The sequence below is a fragment of the Platalea leucorodia genome, assembly GCF_965183815.1.
Source record: "Platalea leucorodia genome assembly, chromosome: 4".
NCBI lineage: Eukaryota > Metazoa > Chordata > Aves > Pelecaniformes > Threskiornithidae > Platalea > Platalea leucorodia.
The window spans coordinates 118186875-118200802 of record NC_138826.1 but is presented as its reverse complement, the minus strand read 5'-3'; the positions used below and the strand labels follow the sequence as shown (position 1 = coordinate 118200802).

Below are 13928 nucleotides of genomic sequence, written 5' to 3'. Positions count from 1 at the left end.
AGGTATAAAGTAGTCAAATCCTGGGGAAAAAAAAAAAGTTATCCTTCAGGCCATGTTACTAAGCATTACACTTGGGATGGTGTCAAGCTCACCTGATTTCAGACACCTGACAAGCACCCATCTGAGTTAGTTTCTGTCCACTTTTATAATATATGGAAAAACCCCACTGAAATATCCCTCTGTGTGCATGGTAGCTGTTGCCTCTTTTGGATGGGGAATGGACTCACAACAAATTTGGTGCCTTTTCCCTGCTTATATCCCTGGTTTTGCCAAATAAGTGCTGCTGGCTAATGACTTGCAGGAAGCTGTCTTGATTTCCTGCCAGTCCCTGCCTTTTCCTTAACTGTTTGACGGGGCAGACTTCACCATCTACACTCAGAGCGATAAAATGGGGAAGCTACAGGAGAGGCTGGAAGTTAAAATATCCACTTCTTTCCTTGCACAGTAGAATGAGTATCTTAGAATTCAGCAAATAATCACTCAATGAGTAATGACTAATTTATACTCGGGATTATTTAGACAGATATACATGCTGATATACAGAACAGGCACAATATGCATCTGTGTAAGCAACAAATGCATGTACAAACATGCGGCCACCTGATATTCTGTAGCCAAAGTAAAAGCCTGGCGAGAGAAGAAGGAAATGTTCTAGCATGACGTTGTGGGAGGCATTGCTCACAATTCAGCAAAATCCCTGTTTGATGGCATAATACGCATTGACTCATCTTTTATCTACTGCTAGGAGATACACAGCGAGATCTTATCGTTGCTGGCAAAAGAATGAAGGTCGAGAATTTTGTGCAACCAGCAACCCACTCATTTTATTCACAAGCGTGTTATGACGAGCAGAACTGCCTGTATAATCCAGTCACTCTGCAGAGTCACCAGTAAGAGGACAGGGCCAGATCTGAATCCTAGTGAGGAAGCTGGGAGACCTTTCCTCTGATTTTGCTAGAAATTGATATGGCCTTTTGATCCTTATCAACAAAAATAATCTTGGCTGGCATGTTATTGTGAAGTCTATAACAGGAACGCAGGCCAAAGCTCACAAATTTTCTAACTTGTTACACAAACTCCCTCTCACTGAAAAGATAGTTCGCCTGGTAGTAGATAAGTAAAAAATAAGATGTTTTTCTTTTGTTATGTTCTCCTCTTGACAAACTCCACTGAAGGAACACAGACATAAAACAAGGTTTACAGTGGAATACCAACCACGGATAAAGCAAACCTCAGGATCTGCCTGACTGTATTCATCTTAGCTATAGCTGTGGTTTTCTGGCTTATTCTTTAATGAAAAAAGTGTCATAAAAATAAACCAAATCTACATTCCTTGTGCATGCATACCTCCAAGGATTTCACTGCAGGAATTTGGCCCTCTGTGCATATACATACTATTAAGTTGCGATTCCATTAGCAAATTAAATAACCATGTATTAAAACGAAGGCAAGAATTAGGGACTGGTTTTCTTCTGTAAATTTGCCAGCTTGGCCTGGCAAAGTAAATGCTCTAACACAAGCCAGACTGGATCAACAGAAACGTCAGTTAATAGGAGAAAGGCCATGCAGAGTCTACAGAAAGGCATATTGAAAAAGGTCAAATACTTCAAGGTTCGACACTGGCAGAGAAAGGAGAGTAAGATGGAGCAAGCAAGTCAGGACTGTGGATTAAAGGTAGTTGAAGTGAAGTGGTTAGTAAGAGAATCTGTCCCACAAACCCTGAGAAACTCACCCTCCAGCTGGTTTCAGTGATCATCACAAGTGAAAATTCATTATAATATGATGTTTTTTTAAGATATGGTGCATTTCAAACCGTTAGTTTTGGTCACCTGCAACACTCTTAATAAATGTGGGAAGTAAGTACCAGTAACAAAAGCAATGAAGTCTTTATTACCTTCAAAATATCACCACCCACTCTAAATGTACCTCATACAGCATTTTATAGACAATACTACAGTCATAATGTGCAGTGGTTAGCTTTATAGGGTTCATTCATTCCTGTTCAAAACAACAGGCATGACTACAGCTGAGGATGTGTCAAAAGGAAATAAGAAAATGCTCTCTGAGCAATTACTGAAGAAATGTTACTTGGCTGCAACATCTGGTGGAGTAATGTTACCATCTTTGCAATAAAAATAGCTGGACAAAGCATAGAGGAAGCAAAAAAAATGACTAAGTACAGGGAACCGTTATCTGTCTGCATAGGTCATAGATATGCTAACCTTTAATAAGAACAATTGCAACAAAAAATGGAAAAGAATTAGGGTATGCATAGTAGACAGTATTAATTTCATTGACTTATTGAAGGCATTCATCATTTTCCTCTTGGCATTGCAATGCAATCTTTGTTGTAAATCTTGGTTTATTTTAGCACTGATCAGCCATGTACCTTGCCATCATGACTGATCGACATTTAACAGAATTGATGGATGTCTGTGCCCTTCTGGGAGTGTGCCCTGTCTCTGCTGTTTCTGTCGTTCTCTCAGCGATAGTCACTGGCTGGATACTGAAAAGACACTGGATGGTAAACACTTTGAAACTAATTAATTTGAGGAAGTGGAATACTTAATTTGTATTGATTGTGCAAATGCCATTGTTTTGCTCTTCAGCAGCCCTTTCCAGAATGTCATATGAAGCCATATTCATCACTGGAGAAATACGTGTAAGTTGGAGTAAACAGCAGAGGAACTGCAGAGATTATTTAGGTTTTCACCTCTTAGTTCTGATGTAACTCAATCCTAACTGAATTAGTAGAGAATGAGAATCATCAGCACCCAAATGACATTTTTCTGCTCAACCTATATTCTCAACTTGATTCCTGATAAGGAGAAACCTAATTTCACATGATTTGAAATACATTGCTTGGGATATGCTTAGGCCTAATTTTTTGAGTAATAGACCATGGAAATCTGGTCATCTCCTGCAAAAGTCAATAATGGACAATACGACAGATACTGAATTAAAACCCAGGAGAAATGTCCTAATCTTAGAGAAGACAACAAGGATTTGGCTTTTAGTTTTATTTTAAATTGCAAGTTCACAAAAAAACCCACCAGTGTTACCTTTAACATTGTTGCATACTCTGAAGAGTCACAGAAAATGAAAAGAAAAAAATAGGTATGTATATCTCCCTGCACAGCTACACCTGGTCCTTTTAAGTTTTTAAGCTGTGGAGACATATGAACAGTGAAGATGATGATGTAATTTACTCTTGGCCATAATAAACCTTAGACTCTAATGTTATGATCTGGCATTTTTCATTAAAATTAGAAAGAAAAGAAAACATGAATCACCATCTGTAGATGTGAATATTTAGAACTCTGCATTAGCAAAATCATATCAAGCTTGTTTTAAACCAAGTAGCCGTGTGCCTAACTGATCTTCTTTCCATTTATATCAGTTTTACATTTGTGTAACATTGACTTCAGCAGACACTTGTCTTTACGCCACAGTCACAAAGGGCAGAATCATACCTATGCAAGTTCAAACCGAGAAAGATGAAAAAATTACAAAGGTTTTTGACAGCTATATTATAAGAAAAATGATCAGATACAGGTGACAGCAAAGCATTTCTAGCCAAGAGAGTTCTAAGACAAGTTAAGCAATCAATCATCTGCATCACTCACTATTCAGCGAGTCGACATTCAACATCTGAATCAGTCATTACAGTGTAAAGAGAATTAGTAAAGTCTCTAACAAAATGCAAATAAGTGAACTGGAGGACAATACAATCAAATTCTAGAACTTGGCAGGAAGCCAGAAGAATTATTTTGACAAGACTGCTTGGGGTGATTTGATTTCTTCTTGTTACATTTAAAAAAAAAAAAAATTGAGAATTTAAGTCTTGAGCAGTATAAGTTTTAAAAAGTATTCTGTAATACAAATGTATAGCTATATCTAGCGAGAAAAAACGTAGAATAAGGAACAAAATATAGTGCATGCTCTGACACTTTGCTACACTTCCACACAACTTAACTCTTTTTGGTGCTAGTGAGTTTTTCCAAATAAGTGCAAAGAATTCTGGGGCAAAGCTAACCTGAATGGTATGCAGCTCTAGTGTCATCTTTATCTTCCTTGAATGTTGCCTACTAATTCTTGCCATTAGAGAGTATCAGCCTGCTTCACCTGGTATAAGTGAATGTAAAAAATAGGTTCAACATCTGTGGGACTACTGCTAAGCTGCAAGTGCTGAAATTCTGTAAAATCATTAGTACCACTAATATGGCAGTCCAAAAAAGCCCCAGCTAACATCTTCTGTGTTCTAGTTAAAATAGAAGAAGTGGAAAAAAAAAGAAAGAAAATTAATTTAAAAAGAAAATTAAGAGAAAGCTGCTGTTTTAACAGCTGCTTCAGCTTGATTTTTAGCAGCACAGGGGATGCTATCTTGCGCTCACTCATCAATTGGAGTAATGGTGGAAAATGGGAGCAATCTTATTGAAAGCCAAAAAGTCATAGCAGGTAGCTGCACTGTTAGGCAAAGCCTAGACATCTAGGCATTTGGCAGCTGTTTTGCGAGGAGCGACATGTGTCCTTGGCTTGCACATATGGTGGAGCTAACACAAACGTTAGATGCCTGACGGTCTGGCCGTGCCCTCTAGCCATCAGCCGTTGGATCCCGACGTATTCGCTCCCTTTCTCATCTGTCCTCATGGGCGCTGTGTGAGGAGCTGCACTGGCATCGATGGAACTGCTGCTCCTGAGACTGCGTGTCTCCCTCTGTACATCACAAGGTTGGGGCTTGAACCGCGTAGGATTTGTCATTACAGGGAAAGTTTATCGATGATTTACTAGTGCAGACATGCCTTGAAATGATAGAGATGGTTTGGCTTTGGTCCCGATATGAATGTAGATAGACAGGAACAAAGAAAGAGTGTTTTCATGAAAGTTTATACTAATATGGTCTGTATTATCTTATGGAAAAATTATTTTTAAGCAGTTTCAGGAAAATGTGTATGTCTTTGTTAATGTTTGTGAATAGCTAAGAGCATTCTGTGGATCCTTGTACTTAAAAAAAATCCTGTCCTCGGCAAGTGCAACAGCTCTGTGAGGAGTATGAGAACTAGAAAATTATTCTTGAGCTTAAACAAAAGCAAAATTAACTTCTCTAGTTTTATTCTTGTGATGGATAAATACACAATTCCAAGCAAGGCAACAACATGCTGCCTGTGTCAGTAAGCTGGGAAGACAGTAATAAATGTAAGAGTAGGTTGTACATGTTATTTTCTCTTGTCAACTAGTCATTCCCTTTCTCATAACTTACAGATCTGTATGAAATAGTTTTTTATGCTGGAAGTAGGAGATTTTGTGTTTAGATGTGTTTTTTATCGGCTGGTTATCCTCAGGTTTATCCTTGTAAATGTCATTGATCGAAGAAAATTGAACTTTGTCCAACAGTTGATGAGTTACACAGATAGAATTTTACCACCTAAAACCTCATACAGGATTTTAATTGATTTCACTGATGTTTTGACCTTTGTGTAGAGCTGAATCTCACAAGCAGTTTGGGTACTTGAAATAAAAACATTCGGGGGCCCAGGTACATAATGCTTTCACTGGTTTTTACTCCATAAGTATAAATTCCTAAAATAAAATCCATACAAATCAAACTATAAATCTGTATTATATTTGACAATATTAATAAGGACAGTATTACCTTTATCTTACAGAAATGTTGGAATCCAACAATATAATCCATTTCAATGGACTCGCTAATAGCTCCAGTTACCATACTTTCCTCTTGGATGAAGAACGGAGTCGGCTGTATGTTGGAGCAAAGGATCACGTATTTTCTTTCAACCTGGTTAACATCAAGGAATATCAAAAGGTACTTTCATTCATGTTTTGTACAATGTAAATATATACGTTTAATGTTGCAGAATTGTTATTACTCAGGTTATATTGGACACTGTATGAATTATGTAGCAAGTGTTTGGATGTCAGGAATACTATTACAACAAAAACATTTGCTGACTCTATGAAGAGAAATGTATAATTAGCCCATAACCTATGACTGTATAATCTACAATGTTTTTTTCAGACTATGAAAAAGTAAATGACAAGTGAATAATCCAGCTATTTCCCAAACAAGACATACTTTCATATTTACTGCTAAAAAAACCAAACAATTATTATGCCAGTTTACACAAAAAAGGCCTTATTACTCTGTATTTGTTTGAAGATAAAAAGAAAGTGTTTGGGAGTCCGAGTTTTGATTTCTCTTCTTTAACCCAGTACTTGTAGGCACTCTGCTTCTGTTGCTTTCAAACCACAATAGATTCAGTATTAATAAAAGAGGAATAGGTCCATAAAAGCTTGCCATTCTTGATGGAGAGTATAATTTTCCAGTAAAAGTTGGTGACAAATTAAAAGCTGACAAACAGTTCAGTGATGTTCTTTTGTTGGAGCCTAAATAAATAATTTCATTTTTCATTTATTTTAATAAAACAAAAAGCTAAGAAGGTAAACAATAGGATGGAGGTTGATTTGTTATGTTCAAGTATTTTGATGGCACATTTTAAAATCCAGAGAGTACCCTTTTATGAGAGATATATTGCTTCAATACCCAGGGATTTTTTTTTCTTGGTGTTCCTGACCTTTTGCCCGTTTGACTATTAGCTTCCTAAGATGATAGCAATAAATACTTTGTGTTTTCTGTTCAGAGGGAAGACAGGCTATTCATTTGTATTCTCTAAGGAAAAAGGATAAAAGGAAAACCGGGTATTTTCTTTTCTATTCTCTTTAGAGCAGCTATAAAGGAAACTAGCTATTTATTTGAATTCTCTGAGGGATTGATAGCTTAATGTGCAAAACATCTGGAATAATTAAAGGAAGGAAGGTGTTTCCATTGCAGAAAACAGCTCTGCAGAATGGGAGGAATTGTATCTTACATACTTACATATTCAGATACCTTTAGGGCGCTATTTGAAGTTATATACAATTATTACTATATTAAATAAACAATTGCTGTTGGTAACATGGAACTGAATGTTGGCAACAGACTTAAAAGAACAGACTTACAATTTAGACTTTAGATTTAAGAATAGCAAAAGGCTTAAAGAATTTGGGGATCTGGTTATTAAAGGCAGGAGGGTCACTGAAGAAACTTCGATCAAAATCACAATGCAGCCAGTGCTGCACTTGAGCTCAAACGTCACCAATTGTTGCTTCCACCATGTAAAAAAGAACTCTTGTTTCTGTCTAAATGCTGATACCATCATATGACTCCAAAGGAGCACAACTCAAAGAGCCAAACCTTCCAGTCCATTAAAAATCGTTCTATTTAGCTGACTTTTAAACCAAATTAGAGGAAAATATTGTGCTGTGAGAATAAGGAAAAAGAACATCAGGCCATTCATTTTATGGATTAGAATGCTGGTTTGCATAATGTAGAAATCTTTGCCCAAAATTTGAACTGAACTTGAACTGGTCCTTTTGGGAAATCTGAGAAGTTTGGTTAATGTTTTTCAACCTAGTAAATTTAAATTTTCACATGTCTCCGCGCATTTTAAGCTGAGAATAGAAACAGGAAGTAGCAGGAATCCTTTGAGAGAGAATGTGCTCATAAAATTTTCAGCCTTATTTTATAGACTTAAGATGTTCGATTGCTGTTTGAATTTCATTAAGTTTTAAGAAAATGTTGAATTTAAAAACATGGTTGTAAACTGTATTTTCAAATGCCATGTATAACATCTCCTTCAACCTCTTCTGACATCCATATTAATTCTTTTTTCTTTTCTTTTTGAATACTTTGCCTTTCATTCTCTTTTAACAAACTGTATTGAACACCAAGGCTGTAATCCAGACTCATGGCCATTCATATTGCATTATCTGAGGCTCCCAAATGAATAGCCTGGCATTTTATGGGAAGATCATGTTTTATTCTATATGTAATTCCTAAAAGCTTTTCAAAAAAAACATGAATAATTGACTGTGAGGGTCTCTGGATTTTCTCTGTATGAGGTGAGATCCATTTTCTGCTAAGCAAACACTAGAGTAAACCTAGGTTTAGGTTTACTTGTGTTAGAGTAGCTCTATAGGAACAGCATAAACATTTCTATTTTGATGGTGTGATACTTTTCAAATACCATGGCTTCTTTTTTATTATTTGATTAACCAAACTTAGTAAAAGAGTGAACTAGTAGATACACTGAAGAGGCAAACACCTCATTTCTGATGCTGTAACTCTAACATGAGATTGCACTTCACATAGATCCGATTTATTGTTAGTACGTATCTGCAATTTTTTGCTCTCAGTCTCCATTCCATTACATCAGATTTAAAACAGTGGAAGAACACTCACTTAATGGAGAGTCAACCCTCTTATCCTTAGTATTCAAGATTCACTGCTGAGATTCACCATACAGACTATATTTCAAGATTGTTTTTACTGTGATTCCTATTATTTCTATTTTGCTCCTATCATTTCATTTCTTTGTTGACAAATTTTATGGAAGAAAAGGAAATAAGGAAAAGAAAGAGTGAGTAAAAGAGAAACTGGGTAAAGACACTATGTAGCATTTGGTCTGCAATTTGTGATTATTGAAGCATGAAATAACACAACGTGATTTTTGTTCTTTGTCTTTAGATTGTTTGGCCTGTATCTCATTCCCGAAGGGATGAGTGCAAGTGGGCTGGAAAAGATATTCTGGTAAGTACAAATCTTTTTAGCGTTTTTTTTCTTCTATAAAACATCGTAAATATTTTATTATATCTTATTGTGTTAATTCTTAAAGTATTATTTTTCCTCCTCTGTAAGGTCACATATCCGACCATATCTTCAGTCCTGAGTTATCTCAGCCTTCTTATTCAAAAGAATGAAATTTTGTCTTTATGACCAAGGGTTTAAATTTATATATGGAAATCATGCAAATGAAATAAAAATTATCTACTAAAAAACAAAAACCCAAGAAAGAGAAGGGAGGAGAGCCATCAGAATGAGAAATATTAATCCTTGTATAATTGTCTCCTGATCTCAGGGTACATAGTATTTTGGCCTATTTTTGCCCTGCTCCAGGTCCCAGTCCTACAGTGAATTCCAAGAAGTGCTTTCTCTTTGTGGCATCTCACTGGAGGCAGTGGGTTTCCCTGAGCTCTTTCCTGCATGGAGTTCATAGCAAGATTGAGGTCAAAGTGGTTTTAACATTCTGCATCAGTTTTGGTGTCTCAGGAAAGACACTGTTACATTAGGCATAATTTTCTGTACATTTTCCCTCATTCCTGTGTACACCTTATTGCCTGTATTTATGAGGTACGAGAGACATAGTCAGTGGCCTCCAAATAGTAATCATTCCACACTGATAATAACTGTCTTCTTTATAAGAATAATATGGGAAACGGGAAGACAGGGCTGAAGAAGGGAAAAAAAAGATAAAAAATACATGCATGCAATAAGCCAAACAAATACTTGCATAGCATAGCCAAATGGGAAATCATTGTGGTTGCCAAGGTATAACTGAGAGTGGAACTTGGCCCCGCGTGTATATGCTATTGGCCTGATTTTCAGAGATGATTCTGTAAAATATTCATAATGCCAACCATATGCCTCTAGAGAGCTCCATTTGAATAATTTCCTAGGTCATAATAAAAATAGTTTCATCAGTCTTTACCTAGGCCATAGAGGACAGTTGCCTTCATAAAAAGCCATTTGGGAACAGCAGAGGTGGTTTAGGTAAAAACTAAGAAATATAGGCTAAGCTATATATGTGAAGGGACAGCTAAAGTGCCAGATACTATCTCATTACACAGAAATAATACATTTAAATTAATCCATCTTTAGGTTCATAAATAATTTTCAGGAGTACTTTGCAAGGTGAGGACTAGGATATCTAATATTCAAGGTAAAAAAAAAAAGGTGGCTAGTGTTAAATGTCTGAACAAATTAACTAACCTTGCAGCTTGATTTTATACTAAGTATTATGATATTACATTAAGTAGATTTTTTTATAGCTGGGGTTGAAACCTAGAAAATTAATAAGAGATTCAGCACCTAGAATGAAAGTATACATTTTAATTTTTAATAATTATTTTTAGAAATTCACAAGTAAGAAAGAGTATGTTTTATATATTGCTCGAGGCTGGTTCCAACCTGTTCTTTGTAAATCACTATTATTCTGGAGTGAGCTGTGAAGTTCAGGTCCTTATCCTCTGACTGTGGTAAGCTTGAGAGGACTATTTATACTGTAACTATTTTATTCTCCTTGATTCTTTTGCTTCCTATCATATTAGGGTGGCTACACCTGCTGATCGTGAGTAAAAGGTGAAGCCAATACCACACTCCAATGCTGTGTGTGCCCCTGGTGCTTTAGTTGTCTGCTACGATCCTGTGCATTAGAGGCAGCACTCCCATGAGCTGGTGGAAAAGAATAAGGCAGAACAGGAGCACAGAGTTTGGGACACAGTGCAGCCCAAACTGAGGATAACGGTAGTACAGTAAAATGTTTCTAGAATCAGATAATTTGTTTTGAAAAACATTTTTCACATATATGGCTTGTTGGGGGTGGATTTGCTTTCGTTTTTTTAATTTTCAGACTTCTCTACATGAGGAGGTGAGAAAAAAAAAAAAAAAATCCATAGGTCATATGTAATATGTGTCCAATTTTGGTAGGCAACTAGAAGGATGGTGTTAAAAGAGCAATAATGGAATATATATCTTTATGTGTTCAGGTCATCATCTTTAAATATTTACAACTACCTATTCTTGCCATAAAACAGTGCATTACAAACATAGTACTTAATGTAAATGCCTTAGCTGTAATTACAGATAAAGATTACAGATCATTTGAGAAACTTATTATTCCTCCCTCATTTATTCCTTAAAGCCATTGTCAGTACCTTGGGAGTGTGAAATATAAAGGCCATAAAAATAACTCAACAGACTCTCATTAGAAGGAAGAAGAGAAATAGAGGACAAATAAAGTGGCGTATAAAACATGCTTGATTTAATATTGCTTTCAGCATGTACCACTGCTAAGATATTAGATACTCTTCACTTGTGATGGTTCAAAACTTTCTACATGACAGTCTATACTTCTACATCGTGGTCTTTTTTAATTTTTTTTTTTAATTATTGATCTCCAGGGAAAGTCAGTGCTGAAAATGCAGGTCCCCGCTAATAGGCCAGGTGCACTGCAGCAGCTGCAGCACAAGTATAACCCCGGCTCTGCCCCACTGCTAACCTCAGCTATGACCTCTGAGATTTCCTCTCATAATTATAAGAGGTAATTTACTGTCGTTTTCACTCCTTCAGAGGGATTCCTTGTACTGACGCTGTCAGTCATGCCAATCTAGGCACAGCAGGTTTGTAGCTCAGGACAGTCCACACGGGATTTGAGGAGGGCGGCCAACTTAAGCTGTTCCCACTCTCCTGATATCCCTTTGTTCCTTAAGCAGTCATTTTCATTTCTGTTTCTTAAAGGGCTTAGTATATGTTAATTAGTTAAGCTTTGCTCACTGGATGGATAGATAAACCTTTTAAAGTATGCTTCGGATCTTTTTTTTATATGGGTAAGCTGAGAAGAGAGGCTGAAAGACTCACCTCAGCTATGCTATACTTACAGCAGGACTTCTCTGATAGAAGTTAACTGCTACACTTTCCCACAAAATACAGATTTTTTTCCAATAAAATTGTAATTACTGTCCCATGCAAGTACTTAGTATTACAATATATTTCCATTTCCTCAGTATAGAGTATCACAAGCACCAAAGTAACATTGTTCATGAAAAATTAAAGACTATAAATAACAAATAAGATATTTGCTTATGTAATTCAACTAAGTGAGCAATTCTGTGAGGATTTCTTGCTATTCTGGACTTCAGTCTCTCATCTGATCTATTATGGTTGCTGGAAGTCCCGTGAATATTTCTCACGATTCCTGACCAGACCTTGGTAATGATCAAAGAAGACAAAGTCTCTACAGAGTATTTGTCAGATTTATACTGAACTTACAATACAGACATGCTGCTAGTCTTATCCCTCACTAGTGAGCCTCAATATTTTGATTTTAAGATCTCACAGGCACCTGGGACCCAGCAGAAACACATGGCAACCTCTGTATTACATATGGGTTAAATAATAGGTAACTGCAAAAAAAATGTGGCTACAATTCCACCCTGACATTCCTGGGATGTCATAAACCAGCAAAGTGAAGCTTGGGTGATTTACAAAAGTTACCAGAAACACTAGCTACTTTTACAGGTAGGGATAGCGTAGGGATAGCTTCTTGACTGGAAAGCTCATCTAGTCCTTACACTATTAATTGACCATTGTTTTAAAAGTTTGGGCTGCTGTTTAGTCGATGTCTCTCTGCACTAGATTTGGCTGAGGCACCATAGCAGTAGTTCACGTGGTACACAATTAAACAGAGAAATCCCTATTAAAGGATATGATAGATTTCTATGGCTTGAAAGCTTTAAAGATGTGTTTCTGAAGGGCACCTTAGGATGTTATTTTCAAGTGTGATTTGACTATCTAATTTATTTAGCCACTTTTAAAAATCCCAGCTCAAATGAAATTGTTGAAATGGTCTCTTCTGGCCTTGATATATATAAATCTTTAAAATGTCAATGGGTACTTTAACAAAGTCACGTAGGACAAGCTACATGATGACAGATACTTATACACACTTTGCATGCTGTTTGAAATCGGCTACTCCGTGGATGTTTCTGGTGAGAATTAAATGTTGATAAACAAACAGATACAAAGAGTACCAAGTTCTTCTACTTGGTCCCGGTAAGCTTGTACATATGCTCTGTCACATGGACAAACAGGTCCATACAGAGTTACACTTTTGTGTCATTTCCCTTAACAGCTAAAGTGTATCAGCAAAATTTTGTGTATATTATTAGCACTGACTGTATTATAATTTATAGGAGATAGACATCTACTTGGGCTATTTAATTGCCATTAAATTTTACCTAGTTATTAACACTTACCTGAATTCAACTGTGATTCACTTTTTTATACTTGATGGTTCTCTTGGTGGCAATTTGTAATCACTGTAGCTCAGAAACCTATACCCAGTTAAGAAGAAGCAAGACTCTTTACATTACACATGATATAGCTGTATTCTGTGCATGCTTCTTTGCATTTAAGTGTGGCTGGCACTTAATTATTGAGTTTATGGTTCATGCAGTTAGAATCACATGACTGTAATTTAATTCACCATCTCATTTGTTATGATAATACTTAATTTAAGCCAAAATGTTCATATGCCATCTCAGTTTATGCTTCCTTTAAAGCTTTCCAGCCCTTCCCTAAATCATAGGAAGATTAGCAATGCCATAGGCTTATAGATCCATCAGTGTGCAATGATTTAATTTGAAAAGAAAGAAGAAAAAAAAAAAAGAAAAAGAAAAAGTGGTATGTAACTTAGCAAGTGTCCCTCAGCCATATCTGGTGATACTTTGGAAAAACAAAGTTGGCAATAAATAAGCACTATTCCCTTTAACTCATTTTATTACTGTTGTTGCCTTAGGGAAAATAGAAGAACATGGAGGCAGAAAGTAAAAGTAATTCTTTTCATCTGTTATTGTAAACAAAGATCTGAAGAGTGAATCTGAAAATTAAATACACAATGCTGGCTGGATCTAGAAAGGCTGCTTCTAAATTCATATGACAGGCACAATTTTTCCAGTCAAATTACCTCTGGCCCTTTGGGTGTGCCAAAGAGAAGTTCATCCCTTTCTATCACGGTTCTTCCTTTGGAGGACATCTACAGCCAGATTTCCAGTTTGTCTGTCACCAAGCCTCACTGCCACCCCTGCTTCCTTTCTGGCTCCCTGTCTCCAGCATAGCACTGAAATCCTTTAACAGAGCCTAAAGACCCAGGACACCCATCTAGCCTGGGGAAAAGGTGAATGTCCCCTGGGAGTAGGAAGGGGTAAAGTGAGCAAAAATCCAAAGCAATAGACCTCCAGTGAGGTTAGGGACA

The 13928-nt window shown here is 36.6% G+C and overlaps 1 protein-coding gene across 1 annotated transcript in view; it reads left to right on the top strand.

Annotated features, from left to right (window-relative positions):
- The window catches only part of SEMA3A (semaphorin 3A), a gene marked incomplete at its 3' end in the record, with an annotated part of 171668 nt that overhangs the window by 42927 nt on the left and 114813 nt on the right, over positions 1-13928 (top strand). Inside the window, exons 2-3 of the mRNA XM_082309095.1 lie at positions 5667-5824; positions 8585-8647. Of these exons, the coding sequence (XP_082165221.1) occupies positions 5667-5824; positions 8585-8647 (221 nt within the window). The remainder of the gene's footprint in view (positions 1-5666; positions 5825-8584; positions 8648-13928) is intronic.